The 20,382-nt window shown below is 40.5% G+C and overlaps 1 protein-coding gene across 1 annotated transcript; it reads right to left on the bottom strand.

The window, feature by feature from the left end:
* Positions 1–1,712: 1,712 nt before the first annotated feature.
* On the bottom strand, positions 1,713–2,759 carry LOC101470428 (G-protein coupled receptor 151). Its single transcript, XM_004554833.2, has one exon. The coding sequence runs from the start codon at positions 2,757–2,759 to the stop codon at positions 1,713–1,715; it is 1,047 nt and encodes a 348-aa protein (XP_004554890.1).
* Positions 2,760–20,382: the final 17,623 nt, after the last annotated feature.

Genomic DNA, 20,382 nt, shown 5'->3' with positions numbered 1-20,382 from the left:
GTGATAACCAAGAATCAGAGCTGCAAAAATGGAGTAGAAATCAGTGTGAAAAAGTGTTTCTGATTTCCTGGGTTTTTTTTGTATGTTTGTCACACTAGAATGTTTCAAATGATCAAACAAATTTAAATAACACAAGTAAACATAAAATGCAGTTTCTACATGTAGATGTTTATTATCAAGGGGGAAAATACATGGCCCTGTGTGAAAAAGTGATTGTCCCTAAACCTAATAACATGTTGGTCCACACTTAGCTGCAACAACTGCAATCAAGCTTTTGTGATAACTGGCAATGAAGTTTTTTCAACTGTGTGGAGGAATTTTGTCACCCTCATCTTTGCAGAATTGTTGTAATTCATCCACATCGGAGAGTACTGCTGTATTGAGGTCATGCCACAGCATCTCAATCAGATTCAGGTCAGGAGCCTTTGACTAAGCCACTCCAAAGTCTTCATTTTGTTTTTCTTAAGCCATTCAGAGGTGGACTTGCTCGTATGTTTTGAATCATTGTCCTGCTGCAGAACCCAAGTGTGCTTTAGCTTGAGGCCGCGCAAATTCTCCTTCATGTTTTAGTAGATGCAGAATTCATGGTTCCATGTGCCACAGCAAGTCTATCAGGTCCTGAGGCAGTAAAACAAACAAAGAGTATCACACTACCACCATCATATTTTACTGTTAGTATGATGCTCCTTTCCTAAAATGCTGTGGTACTTTCAAACACACCTTACAAAAAGTTCAACTTTAACAGGCTCATCAAAACACAAAATGAGGGAACATATTTTGTAAGAATGGTGCTTCGTTCCCACTGTAGAGTTCCAGAGACTTGGAGTATCACTACCAAAGTACACTGAACCTGTTCTGGTATGTAGTGCCAGAAGACCTTACAGAGATGCTTCATGTTGGCTTTCCTTTCATTTAAAATGTGCTTGTTTGATTTTTTTTCCCCTTTTAGAATAAATGTAAAAAAAAAAAAAAGAGTTGGGTATAATTTTGACATATATTTATTTATGTGATCAGCCATTTTTAGCTACTTTACACTCAAACGGGGGATTATTGCATTTTTTCTTTATCACTTTGTTGATTCATAAAGATGAAAAAAGGGTCATTGAGTGTCCAGCTTATGCACTACTACTTTCTAAAAGTGAATGCTGCTTTCAGTGAAATATCATTATTCACTTGACCCAAATTATGCAGCTGGATTAGTTGTGAATTTAATATGGAGGAATGATCTATTTGTACAGAGCATGGCATGTCAAAACCTTTTGAATTAAATGGAGCGATTTGATGGTCGAATTGTATTTTATCAGTGATTAAGGTCGGGTGGGTGTTTCAGGGGGAAAAACGAAACAGAGCGATTCGTATTTGAGAAGGTTTTAATATCGATGATATGCATCACATGTACACAATCACAATTTGAATGTTCTGAGTATTTACACTGGCTTCATGTCTGTACAAATATCTGCTACATATTAAACATGTCCTAAGTGACAGCGTATCAAAACTGCAAATAAAATAAATATTCAGATCAAAAGAACAGAAATATGCGTAACACCGAAACATACTGTTTGAGTTTATTTTACATCTAGTCAAGCTTACGATAGCAAACAGGCCACTACAGACTTTCAGCCAGGGTCTGCGTTGTGGGTCAAAAAACTAGCAACCAGTCCAGAACAAGCAGAAATATTCTGCTAAAAGGAAAAAAAAGATACTTCTGATTACAACATTTTCTCTTCTCTCTCCCATGGAACCGGGTCCTGGTCCTCTTCCACGTGTGTGTTTCTGCGCCCTGTCCAAAAGTGCTCCACATCTGGGAACGTCTTCTCGTTCCCTGGCGAGATCGCGTTGGTGACGGCGTTTGCCCCGACCTCTGCTCCGTTCCCCTCCGTTTTTGGACATTTTTTTCGGGGCACGCGCTTCTTGCTTCTGCAGGTCCCGATGAACCAGATGCTGATCAGTCCCTGACGCACATCGTCGTACATGGTCATCAAGATGACCGGGGACAAAGAGCTGCATGCGTAAAGGAGGACTTGCGCGAACATCATTAAACCCACGGGAGGCCTGGAGTAGCCGAGTCTGATCCAGGTGAATGTCCCCCACTCCGGCAGCAGCATGAGCCCGAGGGCGCCGCTCAGACACAACAAAACCAGGATAACTTTGCTCTGGTGCTGCGGTCTCGGTGCGTGGTTCACCGCAGTGTGCAGCGTTTTAGTGTAGTAGGCCACTGTGTAGATGACTGGCACAACAAAGGTTGCAGTCGGATAAATTTTGTAGAACAAACTCATGAAGTCAGACGCGCACGCTGGCATTTCGGAGACGCAAATATTGTCGCGGCCATACGGCAGCATGGAGGCAAACAGCATCTGAGGGATGGGAAACATCATGGACACTATCCAAATGAACGCCAGGGCTCCGTGAATCCACGTCGGGTTGTGCAGACCCCCCGTGGCGTTGCTGGGAATCAAAGTGTGTTTGGCTCTGGTGGTGAATGCGAGGATTAAAGTTTTTGCAACCACACACGAGTGCTGGAACCAGTCTGTGGTGCTGCACACAAAACTCCCCAAGGTCCAGGTCTGCTTATAGTAGGTGATGGCGCGCACGGGCGCGCACAATAACAGGATCACCAAATCCGTAGAAGCTAAAGAAGCGAGAAGTGCTTTTACCTCAGAGCCCTTTCCGTTCCTGAAGTCACGGATGAAAATGAGCAAAACGAGCAAATTCCCAACCGCTCCGGACACGCAGACACCGATCAAGAGGACAGGCATGGCTGTCCGGGTGTTCTCGCCTTGAAGAAGTTGAACTCCTCCAATGAAATCAAAAAAGGAGACATTTGATGGTCTTTCAGTATTCATCTCTCCCACCGTGACTTGAAAGTTTGCCTTCGTTAAAGTAACAAAACGTATTCAGCAAACTGTCCCGCAGACGCAAATCCTGGAAGCAGAGCAGTCGGAGGAGCTGTCCGGGGCAACGCAGTGCTGAAGCGCTTCTGACGGGGTCGTGAGCGCATCAGCGAGTGGGTGAGCGGGCAGGCAGGTAGGCTATTTCAAATGCTTCCATTTGGTATCGTCAAGCACTCACGTCACTTTAACAGTGTCGCTCCAGGCTGCAGCCAACCCAAAATGTGAGCGCAGCGGGACATGGTTTACATCCACAACCTCACAAACGTAGTCATGCAAGAGTAATCGTGCCATAATAAGCCTGCGCTACCGTAAATCCACCAATATATGCCTCAAATTTTCGAATTTTGCCAAGTGATATAAATATAGTTCAGTTTTAGGGGAGGGAAACTTGGGTCAATGTGGGGACCAAATTCGCAATTTTAGGACTTTAAAATTATATATAGTGTCACATTTTAATGTTATAGTTTATTTAGTGTAAAGGTAAGATTACAATAATAATAAAAATAAGTAAAAGCAAGATTGTGTGACTTTTGACATCAAATCACATAGTGAAGGCAGGGCTAAGGCATCTGTGAACCGTTGCTCATAGTGACCAAAAATGCCAACTTTAAAATTGTAAATTCTTCTTCCACTAATGCATTTATAATGTATGAACCCTATCTATCTATCTATCTATCTATCTATCTATCTATCTATCTATCTATCTATCTATCTATCTATCTATCTATCTATCTATCTATCTATCTATCTATCTATCTATCTATGAAGTATTTAAGAAAAACAGCATGAAATCAAAGAAAGAAAGTTTTTACATTCTGACATCCCATCACAACAGCTTGGAGGCAAACAGCATCTGAGAGATGGGAAACATCATGGACACTATCCAAATGAACGCCAGGGCTCTGTGAATCCACCAACCCATCTTGGTTCATGGTGATTCATGATGGTAGCAGAGTTCACTGTCTAACATAACAGCCCAAAAGCTCTTGTGCGGATCCAACTGAGTTTTGGCTCATATTGTTCTCATACCCATCAAATACCCACTTCACTGTCGTCCCTCACAGCATAATAAATCCACCTTTAGGTAAAAGATTTTGCCAACCTAAAAGATGGCTAGTTTTATTGTCATCACACTGTTCAAACTTTAAAATATCAATAATTGTCTAAATCTCTGCGGTGTAGCTGGCACATCATGGAAAGTCCATCTGCATTATTGTCACTTTAGATCTGTTTAGTTCACATAAACGCAGCGTTCTCCAATCAGCTGTTTCTACATGCAAAGTCCATAACATCAACTTTTAACACAGTAGAGTTTGAACATTTGTACATTTGCTTGGTGAATCATTTGAAAGTAAGAATCCAGTAAGAATCTCTTATTTAATTAGCTGTTCCTGAAACCAATCACATGTCACTCTTTCTAACTTAAATCCCTCCTTATAACTGAGCAGTTTTATTGATGTCCTTAGTTATGCTAAAAACTCCTATCAGTGACTGTGTGACATTTACTGTATTTAATGATCATCATGGCCCATACGCTTGCCTAACTCATTAGATAAGGTTAGTGTCAGGCCCACTTATAGTCTAGCCTGTGATATTTAAGCATCCCTAAAAGAAAGGGTAAACATCACACCTGATTTATTTTTTTGTAACCCATTCAAGTGTTAATAAATCATTCAAGAAGTATTAATAAGTTATTAAGTAGCAGTCTACTGTATATATAGATAAAAACACAACCGCCTTTAAAGCAAATAGAGTCAAATATATTATGTCCTGTTTAACCAGAGGCACCCATGTGGTGGTTCAATGATCCAACTATGAATGGAAGTGTAGCATTGAACTCATTATTCAGTGATGTTATCATTCTAATACGATGAACTTCATGCACAAGTGCACTCGGCACACTGCGCCACAGAGTGAGGTCTGTTTACTTGACTTGAAGAGCATCCGGTTGGTGGAGAGAAGGGAGAGGGTGTTGGAGGTGTTGGAGGGGAGGAGCGGGGGGTGAATGTGTAGAGGTGAGGGTGCCTACTCAAATGCTGTCACCTCCTCTGAGAGGACCGGTTGCTAGGAGACCGGCACCACCATCACAGTATGGGGTTAGGAAGATGTAAGGCATCACGAAGTAGTGCGAGATGGATAGAGAGGCTTTAAAGCCACTCTGGAGCTTCAGATCTAATGAATGAATAGGTACAGCGGTGTAATTGCAGTGGGGGAAAAGGCTCCTGTGGTATTTAAAGGGATTATATAATAGCATGAGCAGGGGTGCAGCCCTCAAGGTGTGCAGTAATCAGGGATAATTGATATGTTATGGTGTGTGCAAGGCTGTGAATGCAAACAGATTTCAGCGCCCACTTGTTTCACCTCTGACAAACTGGAGCGGAACCACAGATAGTAGCACTGAGAAAAATAAATAGCAACAGTAACAATAAAATGGGAAAATAATACAGTTAGCACGCCAATGTTTGCAGTGGATATGACCTCAATTTTATTTCATATGCATGCTAAAATGAGCAACTTTGCACAAGTTTGTCAGAGGTTGACGGGAAAGTCAGCAGTTTTGAAGTTTCATTGTATTTGTTCATAAAGTGAGGAAGTACAGAATGTATTCAAAGGCAGAGAAAAAGTGGAATAAGTAGAAAGATAACAAAAGCAGACAAGAGTACTTTGAGGCTTGGTGCACGAGAGAGGTGGAAAAGGGAACGGTAAAGACATGAAGCTGGACACTAAGTTAAAAAGACTTGTGCTGATCGGCTGAAGAGAGATTGAGCTGGAGATGTGCAGCAGGTTACGGTGATTAAGAACAGAGCCTGTAATTTACTAACAAGTGAAGAGAGTGCAGGGAACATAGATGGAGTATTTTGAGGAGCTGATGAATGAAGAAAGTAAGAGGATGAATGGAGGACAGTTAGTGAATCATGAAGGTCAGGAGGATGTGAGAGCGTCTACAAAGAGTGGAAAGACAGCTGGTCAGGATGCCATAGGGAGATGTCCATGAGAGAGGGTAGTAGACTTTTTGACCAGATTGTTTAACAGGATACCTGAGGAATGGAGACGAAGTGTACTGTTACTGATTTTCAACAAAGCTGATGTGCAGAGTTGTAGTACAGAGTGATAAAGTTTGATGAGCCATGCAATGAAGATATGGCAGGATTGACGCTGGCTTCATGCTGAGAAAGTGCACTTGAGATGGGATGCTTGCTTTGAAAGAGTTGATGGAGGAGTAAGTAGAAAGAATATATGGAACGAGTTGCACTGTGTCTTTGTGTATCTATAAAAAATATATGATAGTGGTGCTGTACGAGGAAGTCAGGAGAGGCAGAGAAGCATGTGAGGTTGTTGCAGGAGGACAGTGGTTGACTCACATCAGGGTTGAACTTATGACCTTCTTTCTGTGAGGCAACAGTACTACCAACTGCACCACCGTACATAGCAAACAACTGCATTTACTTACATGGAAGTCAGCTCAAGTGTTATTATCAGCTGGATTATTGTCTGACTATCTCACTCCTGTCTGACTAGGCACTCACTTCTTTCATGGGTCTGCCATCAAAGGCACAAAGCCTGTCCCACGGTACACTTTGAATACATCTGTTTACATGATAAAGAAGTGAATGCAGAAATACTAAGTAAAGAAGAAGAAAAGAAGTAAATCCATTTATAAATTATGAAATCATAATTCATCATCTTAATGAAACTAAAAATTAAATAGCAAAGTCTGAAGTATTAATCTGCGTCCTACTTTTATAATGACTTAATGCCCCTTTCTCTTATTATTTTTGATGCATTTAGTCCCATAGTCATTTATGTCGTTTATTTTGGCAGTGTTGGTCCTCCAAAATTAAAAAAGGTGATGAATGTAAACATTGTAGCCTCTGGACCTTGGGCTCTAATTATGATCACTTTGAGCCAATAGTATTACTCTGACTGACTATAGACTCAGACAATGGCAAAAATAAGTCATCATTGCTGTTGTTCGTTTAGAATATTAATTTCATTTTTTCTTTCTTTCTGTTTTTCCTGCTGAGGTCATAAAATAGGATACAATTTTATCCTATTTTATGGACAGGGATCATCTCAGAGATGAAAGACTCTTTTTTCCCAGTTGTTTTATGCCTTCATGAATTACCATAATTGTAAACCTTTCTTTTATTTCTTTTTTTTTGGGGAAGGGTGGAAACCAGCTGAAGCTGAGATGCAAACAGAAAATTCCCAGTTTGCACCCACGACTCAGCCTAAATAGAATGTATTGTGTGAGGCTCAGATCTCTCAGCGTCCCCATGGATGAGCCGGAAACGGGCAGAATAAGAGTAAAAGGGAAGAGGAAAGAGAGGAGGGGGTGTACCTGAACAAAAACCCAGAGCCTAAATGAGCTCCAGTAATGTTCCCTTTGGAGATATTCCTGAGAAAAAACAAACGTGAAGTACTTTTTTGACCGCAGGGATAATCTTTTCTAAAAAGCAGACCTTTCAATGACAACTGTCGGTTCGCAGATCCCTTGATGCAGAAAAGCTTTTACAGTATAAAAGAGAGCAAGTGCAGGTTTTTGTTATTGGTGTCATTCAGAAAGATCAAGGGTCTCCCTGGCAACGTAATTGATGTTATTACTCAGAAGTGGAGAAGCGAGTCGCAATTTGTTGTTAATCTTGCAACTGTTTTACATGAAAACTGACTCCTTTCAAGTCCCCCTCTTCCACCCCCCTCGCCCCCCCCAGCCATCAAACGGAGCGGATGGCTGCTGGCATCAGGTTGCTACTATATGGTGCCAAAATGGGGAGTTACCACGACAACCTGTAGATGGAAACCCCTTGACTTGCAAAGGTGAGAGTTGTCACGCTCTTTATCACTTTTAATTTGTCTGTATTAGCTGTATTAGCACAGGAAACAGCATCACCTTCATTACAGTTTTGTTCATTTGAAATCAGGTATAATTCCAAAGGGGGGTAAATGACTCCCTTTAGCAAAAGGGCAGCCTCCTGCCTGCAAAACAGCAAATAATTAATGTCAGGCTTTTTTATAGTGTGTGTGAGAGGGCGGGGGAGCGGATGGAGATGCAACCCACCCCCCGCACTCATAACCCCGCACTGCTTTGCTTTTCTTTTTCTTTTCTCTTTAATCACAAGCACATTTAAAAAAAGCCAAAACACTGCTACATAAATGCCTTGGAAACATGGCATTAACAGGTGCTGTGTACATTATGGGTTTGGTTGTTTGCATCAATTACCAACTTATGAAATATGTATCGTCTTCTTTTTTTAGTGCTTTTTAACCACCTGCTGTGGTTTCCTGCTGTCTGCTGCTACAACCGTTCGAGTGGCAGCTTATTAGAAAGCTCCACCGAACATAGGTGAACCAGTATATATATATATATATATATATAAAAACACCCAGCACGCCCCTGCGGGCGGTTTATCCTTCAAGCTCGGGTCCTCTACCAGAGGCCTGGGAGCTTGAGGGTCCTGCGCAGTATCTTAGCTGTTCCCAGGACTGCGCTCTTCTGGACAGAGATCTCCGATGTTGTTCCCGGGATCTGCTGGAGCCACTCGCCTAATATATATATATATATATATATATATATATATATATATATATATATTGTTTTCTAAATTTATGAATGAGTAGAGTGCAAACCTTTGTTTATTTGTGCCTATTTTCACCCCTCTTTTATGTTTATTTGTAATCATTTTGGGCTATAAGAGTTCCCATAATTGTCAAATTACTGTAAACGATGCCTTCTTAGTTCCAGTTACGTGAATCAGGAATTCTATGATAATGCACTTATCATAGAATTCCTTAGCTTCACCAGCCTCAGCATCCTTCAACAACCCATAATAGAAGCTCAAACACTTGTTGTGCCTCACGACAATCTACTGTTGTGATACTAATGGGTTTAATAGGCTTCTTAGTGATAAATAAGATACCAGGAGAAATACTGATGGGAGAATGCCACCATGTGGCAGAGGGAGGAAAACATTTTAAACATAGAATCAATGCCAGATATGTTGTTCAAGAAGTTATTTATTTTCAGTACATTGTAAGTTTTATTATTTGGTGTCTTGAAAGAATTGCAAAGATAAGGAATGTCTTCATGTGTAATTCTTCTTCTTCTTCTGTAACATTTTTAATAAAAGCAACACTTTAATTTAAATTGTTCACACGCTTTGTGCTTATTTAAAGATCTTGTTTCAGTCTCAAACTGCCAGTACCTGATATCAACGATAGATGGCAGCAGAGGATATTGTTTAAAAATCCACAGAAAAGCATTAAAGCCTCTGAGCCAATAGATGGAGGCTTCAGTGTGTAGGTTTTTTAAAGAGGGGCCGTGATTCAATTCCATCTGTTTCAATAGTCTCCAGGTGCTGCTTGTCGAATTAATTTAATGAATTCATCATGAGTAAGTGCACCGCCCCTAAAAATACAGAAGCTTTGGCAATTTGCTGGTCCGGGCCATTCAGGTGTGTATTACAGTTTTTCTCGATTGGTTTGGCTCATTTCTTGAAACCGAGATGACATTCTCAAAATAATATGGACAAATCTCCAAACCACCTTGCAATTGTTCACAACAGAATGTCATTTTTCATTGGTTTTATCAAATTGCAAATGCTTTAGTACATGTCTCAAGTGACTCTGTGCTTCTTTTCAAATGATTATGTACAAGTAGCTACAGTTAGCACAATGAGCCCACATTTAGCACATTTTCCAAATAAATAGATCTTGGCGATCTAAACTGATTAGTTGATTTTTCAGTGAAATGGTTACTCACTCCAAAACATATCAGCATGGTTTCATTGTGTAAGTCATCATATGCACAATTGTCTGTTCAACTGTCAAAATTAGTCAAACATATAATACCATGAAAGAATATCTTGGAACACTTGATAAAGTTATGACAGTACTTGACAATCAATCAGGTGAAATTAGAACTAACGAAGGAGCAGTTTCCCACATCTCAGATGACCAATCAAACAGGTTGTTTAGATACCTGACAGGTGTTGTCTATGATTATGACTGCTGCCAAAAGTATATAGACAGAGCTTGGCCCGGGGCCAGTTTCATTTGCAGTGTGAACATGGAAGCACCTCGCCAAGTACAACAGCAACTTCCTGCTTGAGGAAGAGGAGGAAGAAGAAGAGGAGGAGTGAGAATGCGTGGAGGAATAGGGGGAAGAGGCCGAGGAGCACGGAGGCACCATGATGTCCCAGATGAAATCCGGGCCACCCTTATTGACCACGTTATAAACCATCGCCTCACAATGGCAGAGGCAGGTCGCCGAGTGCAGCCTAATGTGCCTCGGTCTACAGTCTCCTCCATCATCCTAACCTTTCGCAGGGAAAACAGGTACAGAACTATGCTATTGAACTATTCAGTGTTGGTGTGTGTGTAGGCCTAGAGTACTGTAATATCTTCGTGTGCTGTTATATGATACTATAAAAATGACAAAGAAAAAAAAAATGGAGAAAATACTGTGAATAGTATTCCAGTCACTGTGCAGTGCATCACACTTTTAGTACCATACAACAGCAGTACAATTACATTGGTAACTCATTTCGTAACAAATTTACAGTGTTGACCTTTGACTTGTATGTCTAGGATTGGACGACAGCCTCAAGTGGGTGGCAGAAGAAAACTTCTAAATGAACAACAAGAACGAGAAATATGCAACGTGGTCATTGCAAATACTGCCATCACACTGAGACAGATTCGTAATGCAATCCTGCTAGACAATGTAATGTTCCAAAATATAAACTCTATCAGCATCTCCACAATAGACCGGGTATTGAAGAAACATCAGATGACCATGAAACAGATTTACAGGGTACCATTTGAGAGAAACTCTGACAGAGTGAAAGGGCTGCCGTACCAGTATGTGCATGTAAGTCAACTACTGGTTGTCTATCATTGTAACACTATTACAGTAAGACGTGGTTACCACTGTTTTTTTGTTTTGCGTTATCCTTTTTACCTTCAGAATCCAGCTTTGTGTGACTAGAGCATTTTGCCTAGAAATTGTCTTCAGTTTTCCACTCCCTGTTTTTACAGTACTTTAGATCCTCCCTGCAGTATCTGTCTCTACTTCACTGATTAGATTTATTTCTATTCTATTGTAGAGAATAATGGCATTAGAAGGCAATGAAACCCCTCACATCCTAGTGTTCGTTGATGAAGCTGGCTTCAACCTGGCCAAAGGTCGAAGGCGTGGCCGTAACATCATTGGCCACCGAGCCACTGTGGATGTCCCAGGCCAGCGAGGAGCAAATATAACAATGTGTGCCGCTATATCAGAAAGAGGTGTGGCCACACACATTCCCAGTTTAGGGCCCTACAATACACAAAAGCTCCTCAATTTTTTGGACCACCTTTATACTGATCTGATCCCAGAAAATGAGAGAGGTGAAGAAGGACCTCAGCTACCACATTATGTCATTGTGTGGGATAATGTGAACTTCCACCGCGGCCCACGCATCAGAACCTGGTTCACCACCCATCCCCAGATGCTGATGGAGTTTCTTCCACCTTACTCTCCTTTTCTAAATCCAATTGAGGAGTTTTTTTCAGCTTGGAGGTGGAGGGTGTATGAGCATCAGGCTCAAGACCAGAGGGCCCTGCTGCATGCAATGGATGCTGCATGTGAGGACATCACAGGGGATCAATGTAGGGGATGGTTGAGACATTCACGCCGTTTCTTCCCTCGCTGCATCGCAAGAGAAAATATCCGTTGCGATGTGGATGAGAATTTATGGCCTGACAGAGAGCAGCGCGTCGATGGCCAGGGGGATGAGGATGGTGGCCAGGAAGGAGAGGGTGACAATGGCGACCACTGAAAATATTACTGTACTATAGTTCTGAAACTTTATTTACAGTATGGTAGGCTACAGTTTTTTTTGTTTTTTTTGTTTTTTGTTTGTGTTTATGACTGTTCACATTTACAGAATCCTGTATATGTTTTCTTTTCACAGTATGTTCTCTAATGTTAACATTTCTTTGTACGAATAAAAATGTTTACAGTTTCCTTGAGTATGAGTGGTTTATTGGAGGCTGATTTTACTGTAAAATCTTTTAGTTTTATTCATAGTGGTATTCTGTTGCTAGACCTGTGCCTCAGTGACAAAACGTCTAAGCATTTTGACTTGCAGTGCTTAAACAATGCCAAAGGTATAATGCATTTTGGGGGCATTGACTATTTATATGAGAAGGATATTTAGTTTTGACACATGGATAAACTCTTTTGGGAGAGATATGAGCTTTTGCAGGGGATCCATGGTGTTGTGCTAAACCATCCAGGTTATTTTGACAAAAGCACTAAATGAATGCACATGTGCCAAGGCAATTGAGAAGGATCTGTGCTATTTTGACTGTACTGATCTTTTATATGGGAAAGGAATCTGCTTTTGAAGCATGGACGAAGAGTTTGGAGAAAGATGTTTGATTTTGCTAGTGAGCTATAATGTTGGGCAGAACTGTAAGACTGTTTGGCCAAATGACCTTATGGTTTTGAGAATGTCATCTTGGTTTCAAGAAATGAGCCAAACCAATCGAGTGAAACTGTAACACAATGAATAGGAGGAAAGAGATTACCAGTGAACTCAGAGAACCAATCAGTGCTCTTCCATTTCCATTTCAAAACAATCTGAAGTCCATCATTCTACAGTAAGAAAGATTATTCACGAGTGAAAACATTTAAGAGAGTTGTTTGAGGGTGACTGCAAATTCTGTTGGTCAAAGTTCAGCTCATGTAGTGCTTAAAGAATCTGCAATAATAATAATAATAATAATAGGAGTAGTAGTAGTAATAAAAGACTGGTTAACATGCAAAATGTTAAAGTTCATGTCAGTACAACAAGAAAAAGACTGCACAAGTAGTCAAAGTCAAAGTAAACTTTATTGTCATCTCTGCTACATAGAGTAAAGTACATAGAGAGACAAGATGACGAGGCTCCAGTTACATTCAGTGCAAAAGCAACAATAAATATAAGAAGAGTAACAAATAAATATACACTTTGAGACTAAGGTAAAAGGAATAAATGTACACTCAAGGTAAAAAGGATCAATAACAGCATGAGTGTTTTGGAAGAAACAGCTTAGGTTTGCAAAGTCCCACCTGAACAACAACAAAAAGACTTCTGGAACAATGAACAGATGAGACCTAAGTGGAGAAATTTGGCCATAATGACCAGTACCACATTTGATGAAAACCAAACGACACATCAACACAAACACTCAATAACAACTGTCAAGCACAGTGCTGAGTTGATTGTGAATTATTATTTTTAGGGTCAAATATGAGGCCATCTGGGTATGCAACAGGAAGATGACCCTAAGCACACCAGCAAATCTACAGCAGACGGTCTGAGAAACATACGCACATGAAGTGTTCACACTGTTTTGCTGGGCAAGATGTTCTCTGGTTTATTTGGACTCAAACCCTCAAACATAACTCTATTTTTAGAAATACTAAAACACCAAATATATATTAATCTGCACTGTAGAGTTTATTTGTAGACAGGCAAAAACAAGAGCACACTGCTGTCGGTGCATTGCATTTCCTCTTGGTGAGAAGAGCCACAAAGAAGACTTACAATTTTACTTACAGTAACACCAAAATACACCCAGGCAGACTTTTATGTACATAACTAGAGACAATCTTGCAGCTGGGATTGCTGTTAATGTGCTGATGTTCTGACCCGTGAAAACTCAGTAGTACTAGATTATTACCAGGTGGAGAAACTGTAGCTGGTACTGCTTTCACTTTGTCACTTACCGACACCTTGGAACTCATTGGTGTTACTATCTTGAGTATTCGTCTACTTGATTGGTTTACATTCAGATTACACTAAGCACATTTTCCTTAATAATTAATTATTTGAATTAAAAAAAAACTTTTATACATTTTAATTACATATTAGTCAAAATTGTTGCTTCATATTTATAGGGACCAAGAATCTTTTTTTTAGCGCAGAAACACATACACACCTGCTTCCATTACATCTGTTTCATGTGTTGGCTGATTAATAATTGGTTTCAATGTGTAATTTCAGCATGTTTTATGAAACATTTTAAAAAGAACGAAGGCCTGCATGTCAGAAAGTCATTGATATTAACATGCAGACGAAAACACACACACAGTCAGTCTGTTTAAAGTTAAAGTTTTTAATGCACGCAATAAGAAACCAAATGTGTTTTGCTTTTGGATCTCTGCTCGCTTTATTTAATCTAGATGACTTGTATGTTCTCGCCTTTATGCACACAAGGCCCCGCTAATCGTGTTCTCCATCGGCCCCTGTGCATAATGAAAAGGGGCTTATCGTGATGCTGGCCTCGGGGTGACGTCGACTTTCTCCATTTCCGCCACGAATAAGGTGAATGCCACTTAAACCACGTGACTGGCGGAAATCTCCCAGGACCCATAGGTGCCATTGCGGGCTGGAATGGGAACAATAACTCAGAGAGAATAAAATGAAGAGTTCAATTGGGAAGCGATTAAAATGAATAGAAGCTCTGACTAGATAAGACACATACCATTTCCTCATCTATTTAACATTCATTGAATTGAATAATCCGGTCTTATTATCGTAAATAGTCTGCATATTTACCCTGAATATGCTAATTTATGTTTGCTGCAAGCGCTCAGCGACTTAATAATTTTTTCATCAATATATGCATATCTCTGTCTTTCTCCTATAGCTATTTCTAAAGAGGAGTGGAGAGAGAAAGAGAGGGAGAGAGTCAGAGAGACCTAGAGACACAGCTCTATAGTGCTTGTTGTTTCTGTAACTTTTTTTTTTTTTTCTCTTTGCCCAGGGCCAACCCAGTTACATTTCAATCAAAAGATTCATTGTAAAGTCATTATCCCAAACTAGGCCCCAATAATTGGCTGTCATTTTGCATAGTGGTGGCACTCTGGCTTTAGGGCGAATGAGTGCAGTCTTATCTTTCACTTTTAAGGAAAAATAATAGACAATTTATCATTAATCTTTTCCCGGAAATAATAACAAGTTAAATGTCATTCCCTGTGTCATGCCTTACAAATAAAATTATGTTGCTCTGGGCCTGGGCTGATCACTGACTGACCTATCCCCTTCACTGTGAAGGCAGCGTTGAAGTTCAGCATATGCACAGAAAACATCACCACAAATCCTCTGCAGGTAAATATATGCGCAATGTTGACAATAAACGGCATTTTTCTTGTTTTAGGCACCAAAGTGGGAACATGGCACTTACATATTAGCTGTTTTGAAGTTGCTTTCTTCTTAAAGGTACCATATTTAAATAAAACATCAATTTCTCTCACAGTCAGTTGTTGACTGAATGCTTTTTTTACCACCTCACTCATGACATGGGTGAAAACGTGTAAGTATCTACACTATATTTAAAAAAGACTACATATCATGTGTTGCACTGCCAATTGGGAAATTTCTTTTGACTTTTGAAAACTGTCTGTGCATTCAGTCACCTCAAAGCGCTTTACATGGTAATGTAGACTCTACAATGATACATACAGAGAGAAACCCAACAATCATATGGCCTCCTATGAGCAAGCACTTTGGCGACAGTGGGAAGGAAAAACTCCCTTTTTAACAGGAAGAAACCTCAAGCAGAACCAGGCTCAGGGAGGGGCGGGGCCATCTGCTACACTGGGACTCTTTTACTACAAACATGTGGAACGTGCAGAATGTGGTTTAGCATTTAAAGCATTCATAAAAACTCACAGCATCTGTGTGGAAGCATATGTTGTTTCAAGGCCTGTATTCAACATCCAGCATCAATGGTGCCTTCACAGATGTGCGAGCTATCCCCGGCATGTGCGCTAATGAACCCACCCATGCATCATTAATGCTGGCCTTTCAGCCATGCATCAGTAATAAGCTGGCCTGTCCCTCCCGTCTTTAGCTTTAAAAATGCACATTTTGCTCAATCATACTGTTTTTGTTTTCCCATTGTGCCTCAGTCCATCTCAAATGAACTCAAGCCCAGAGAAGGAGGTGGCATGTTTTATATGTATATAACCAAAGTTCAAAGCAAAAAGGGTGGATTAACAGACACTGGTGGTTAAATATGTTTCTGTATCATCAGCAGTGATATAACATTTGAAAGATTTGTAATGACAGGACTCAGAGGATCATGTTATGCATTTGCCTTAATGGATCATGTAATGGAATGAGTTTTGAGATCAGATTACTTAATCATGATTTGTATTCACTGCTGTTTTGATTATTGTGCTTAGTAAAGGCTCAAAGCTGCAGGCCTCTGTGAGTGACCCCATCACCGGGGCCTCATCAGCAAACAATCTGAGATAAATGGCAGAGTGAAAGGTTGACATCAGCAGAGGACGTCACTCATTCCCATTCGTTTATCGGATTAGGCTGCTGTGGGAGGACGGGGGAGAATGACTCGTTTGGCATTCAGAGGCAACTGTGGCCCAAAGAAAGGCTGTTTGAACAGAGATCAATTATCAATCAGTCTACCGTCGAGGACCGGAGATTACCAGAGCTACACGAGCCATGTTGACAAATAACCTCGGAGATCTTGTCAATGAATGCAAACGGACAAACGTCTTTGGCTTTGACACTGGCCACTGCTGAAATTCAGATTAGAGTCCATCTCATCAGCAGATTGGAGCTCGTTATGTCTGCCCGATCCTCACGCATTATTTCGATTGTCGTGCAGCATTAACGCCGCGACTGGATCCTGCACAGGCAATCATGTCCTCGAAAGCTTACGGGTAACTTTCGCTTTGTCAGTAAATCACATTTTAAGTTAAAAACCATTAAGTGCATCCATATTTTTTCTAATTGTGTCATCATCGCACTAAAATAAGGAAAACAATCTCACTTAAAATGTGGCTTCTGCAGTAGTTGTACACTAAACTAGGCTAAAATAAACATGTTTTTGTGGTTCAGAGTGTGAGAGACTGGGAGTCAGATAACATAAATCAGATAATGCGAGTAATAACTAAACTGTGGAGGCCACAGACACCATAAAATGGTGTACATGGTCTGCAACAATGCTCATCTAGGTCGTACGTGTCAAAGTAACATCCACATGGATAGCAGGGCCCAAAACATCACACTGCGTACCCCAACTAGCCATTGTACATCTTGGTGCCAGGTGTTCCACAGGTAAGTGACACACATGCACCCGGCCATACACATGATGTAAAAGAAAATGTGATTCAACAGATCAGGTCACCTTCTTTTATTGTTCCATGATCCAGGGAGTGGACAGCGGTTAGCATGGGAACCCTGAGTGATCTGTGGCTTTCCTGCCCCTTGAGCAGCAAACTGTGATGCATTGTATAATCTGACGTTTTTCTATTAACGTCAGATTATAACCATTAGAACCACCTAGAGCTGGGCGATATGAGATTTTTTCATATCACGATATGTTTTTTTTTTTTCATTTCAGGCGATAACGATATATATCACGATATAAGCCAAATAACTATATTTGTAAGATTTAAATGTGCCGTTGCTCACAAGTAAAATGTGAAATAATCAGCAGCTTGTTTTGATTTAAATATTTATTTCCCATAATAAGTTCAACAGGGTAGATGTACTTAAGGAACATGAGACTTTTTCAGATAAATAAAGGCAAATATTACAAACTACACAAAAGGCAGCCGCTAAAGCGTTTAAGTTTCAAAATAGAACAAATGAAACAGACTAAATTGTCAATTCCACTTAGAAACAAAATATTAATTCTAAAAATATATCTTAGTTTGTTTTACAGAAGAACAGACAAAACTGACTAACTTTTGTCAATATCAAATAAACTGAGAACTAAAAGGAAATTCTCAATCTCTCCTTGTTGTATAGCTGAGCTTTTCAAACAGTTTTAACAGTTACTTTAGTCTGACAAAAGCCGAATGACGAATTAGCGCTTCCAGTCAGAGACTGAGGCTACGTCCACACGTACACGGGTATTTTTGAAAACTGAGATTTTCCGTTTTCGTTTTAAAAAATAATCCCGTCCACACATAAAGGCAGAAATGAAGGAAAACGCTGCTATGAACATGCCAAAGCAGCAGGTGGAGCTAGATTCCTAACCGTGCAGAAATGTTGGCCAATCAGAAGTCTAGAAGCCTCGGTGGGAAAAAGTAAACAAAGCTGGGGCATAGAAGCAGAACCAAGTCGTATGTGTGGAGGGACAGTAACTGTGTGTATATGTAAGCATTTAAACACCGCAGAGAGTAGAATTAACAGTAACAGTATTGTAGAAATTCATTTCACCGAAACAATAACGTGGCGCACAGTGTGACGCATGCACCAGTTTATTGTATTTCCAGACTTGCTTTCGGCACAATTTACAGTGCACGCTACTCTATTTTTTGTCAGACTTGAAATAGCCGAAACACCTTCACACTACGGAACTTCTATGGCTCTTCCATTCGACAATCTCTCCGGCGTTGGAACCATCATCTGTTTTCTCTTCGGTCACGCTCGGTTGATTTTTCTAGTCGGCACACTCATTTCCTCCATTACGCGCTGGCTCCATTACCCGCTGGCTGCTTCCCAAACAAACACACGTGCGGCTTGGCACTTGTGCTGTACGTAACAAGTCACGCGACGTGACGCTGCGGCTGTGATTGGTTCGGCTCTGCGCTACTTAATTTGGATTGGCTGACCTTTTTTTTTTTTTTTTTTTAAGAGGACAAGAGCGGCGAAGTCTATCGCGATAGTTTAATTTCTCTATCGAGTAAAAGTTATATCGCGATACATATCGTTATCATTCTATGCCCAGCTCTAGAACCACCATTAACATTTTCACAATGCATGCTAGAGGAGCTTGCGTGTTAGGTTCAAATACATGAATTTCAACAACTGCAGGAAGTAAACATCAATAACAAAGAACATGCTTCACTTTTAGATTCATCAGATGCACGTCTGAAGCAGCCAATGTTTCATTTTCTCCTCTTTAACTATGAATGAGAACCTTCCTCAGCTTTATTGTGAAAAAATTCATCAGATTAGGTTAATTTGACCAAATGCTGCTGTTTGCTGATGCTAATGCTAATACCACGAATCAACTTCTCCGGCCCTTCTATGATGAAAGAGGGATTTGACATTGCTCCGAGTGCTGCTGTGCTTCACGGCTGCATCAATACCAGCAGTCAGTGTGTCTGTTTGGAGGGCAGGTTGAAGGTTACATGGGGCCCCAGAGAGCAAACAGGCCCCTGTAATCCTGACCTTCCTTGTCTCCCACAGCAGTCAGGAGTTGACCGTGACAGCTAAGAACCACGATGACTCCACGGGCACGTCTGGACGCCCTCAGAGACAAACTGCAGGACACAGGGAGGGCTCGCTCAAGCTCACAGACTTGTTGTGAATGAAACTGAATGTATACCAGTCGAATAGATTTTGACCAGTTTCTGTTATATATATGTTTTAAATGATCCTTATTTAACAGAATTACATGAAAATTTGACATCTAATTATATTAGTTAAAGTCAGTATTTTGGGCACAATTTGTTTTTAAGTGGTGCAAGTGGACCCAGTAAAGTCAAGATGTAGACTATTTTAAGGTCTGTACTGAGAAGTTGAGGAAACAGGAAAGAATAGGATTTATAACCTAAATATGAAGTTCCCTCCAACTTACAAACAATATTTAATTACATAAAATTACTCACTATACCTGCCCAGAAATAGGCACAGCTTCTGTGACAAATCTTCTTTACTCAGGATTCCATGAATGAAGGAGTCAGTGGAGTATGTTAGTGAAAGTACACCTCATGATTCAACAGCTCATAGAACCTTTCACAGACATGTAATTATCTTTATCAGTCTCTCATATCACTGTGGAGGAATTTTGTCTATTCATCTTTAAAGCCTTGCTTCAGTTCATTCAGCTGGACATTTATTTATGCACAGCTCTCTTGAGGTCTTAAGGTTGGATTCTTTTCTTTGTGACCCATTCTGCTGAACTGTTGGACCTGTGCCTGGGTCCTGTGGCTAGAAAACAAGACCAAATCATTACCTCTCCACCACCATGCTTGACATTTAATATAAGGTTTGTGCTGTTATGCTGTGCTTGGTTTTTGGTCAAATGTGGCACTGTGCATTACAACAAAACATCTTCACTTTGGACCTGACCAAGAGGCGTTGTTCCAGAAGTCTTGTGGTTTCTTTAGATACAGTATTGCAAATCTAAGCTGTGCTGGCATGTTTTTTTTTAGAGTGGAGAGGCTTTTTCCTCCTTCGATACTACTTTCTAATTGCATTTCCCAAAATGTAACATTTAGCATACTAACTGAGGCTTGTAGAGTCTGAGATGTGACCATTGTGTTAAAAGACACCTGAATGCTGTAGACCAGCAAACTGCCAAAATCTCTCATGTAATAGAGCTGCTCACACGTGTTGATGATCAGTTAATCATGTGCATTTTGTTAAGAGCACCTGGCTGCTCCATACCCTCTTAACTCTTAAGATGCACTGCATCTGGACTCCAGTTTGTTGAGTAAGAATTGAAGCATCCTGGGCCAAGGCAGTATTACCTT

Source organism: Maylandia zebra, linkage group LG19 (genome assembly GCF_041146795.1).
Source record: "Maylandia zebra isolate NMK-2024a linkage group LG19, Mzebra_GT3a, whole genome shotgun sequence".
In the NCBI taxonomy this organism is placed as follows: Eukaryota; Metazoa; Chordata; class Actinopteri; order Cichliformes; family Cichlidae; genus Maylandia; species Maylandia zebra.
The sequence above is the reverse complement of the archived record's forward strand: the minus strand, read 5'-3'. Positions and strand labels throughout refer to the sequence as shown.

What these genes read in the sequence shown, in the direction of transcription:
- LOC101470428 (XM_004554833.2), bottom strand. Translation starts at nt 2,759, where the DNA reads ATGCCTGTCCTCTTGATCGGTGTCTGCGTGTCCGGAGCGGTTGGGAAT.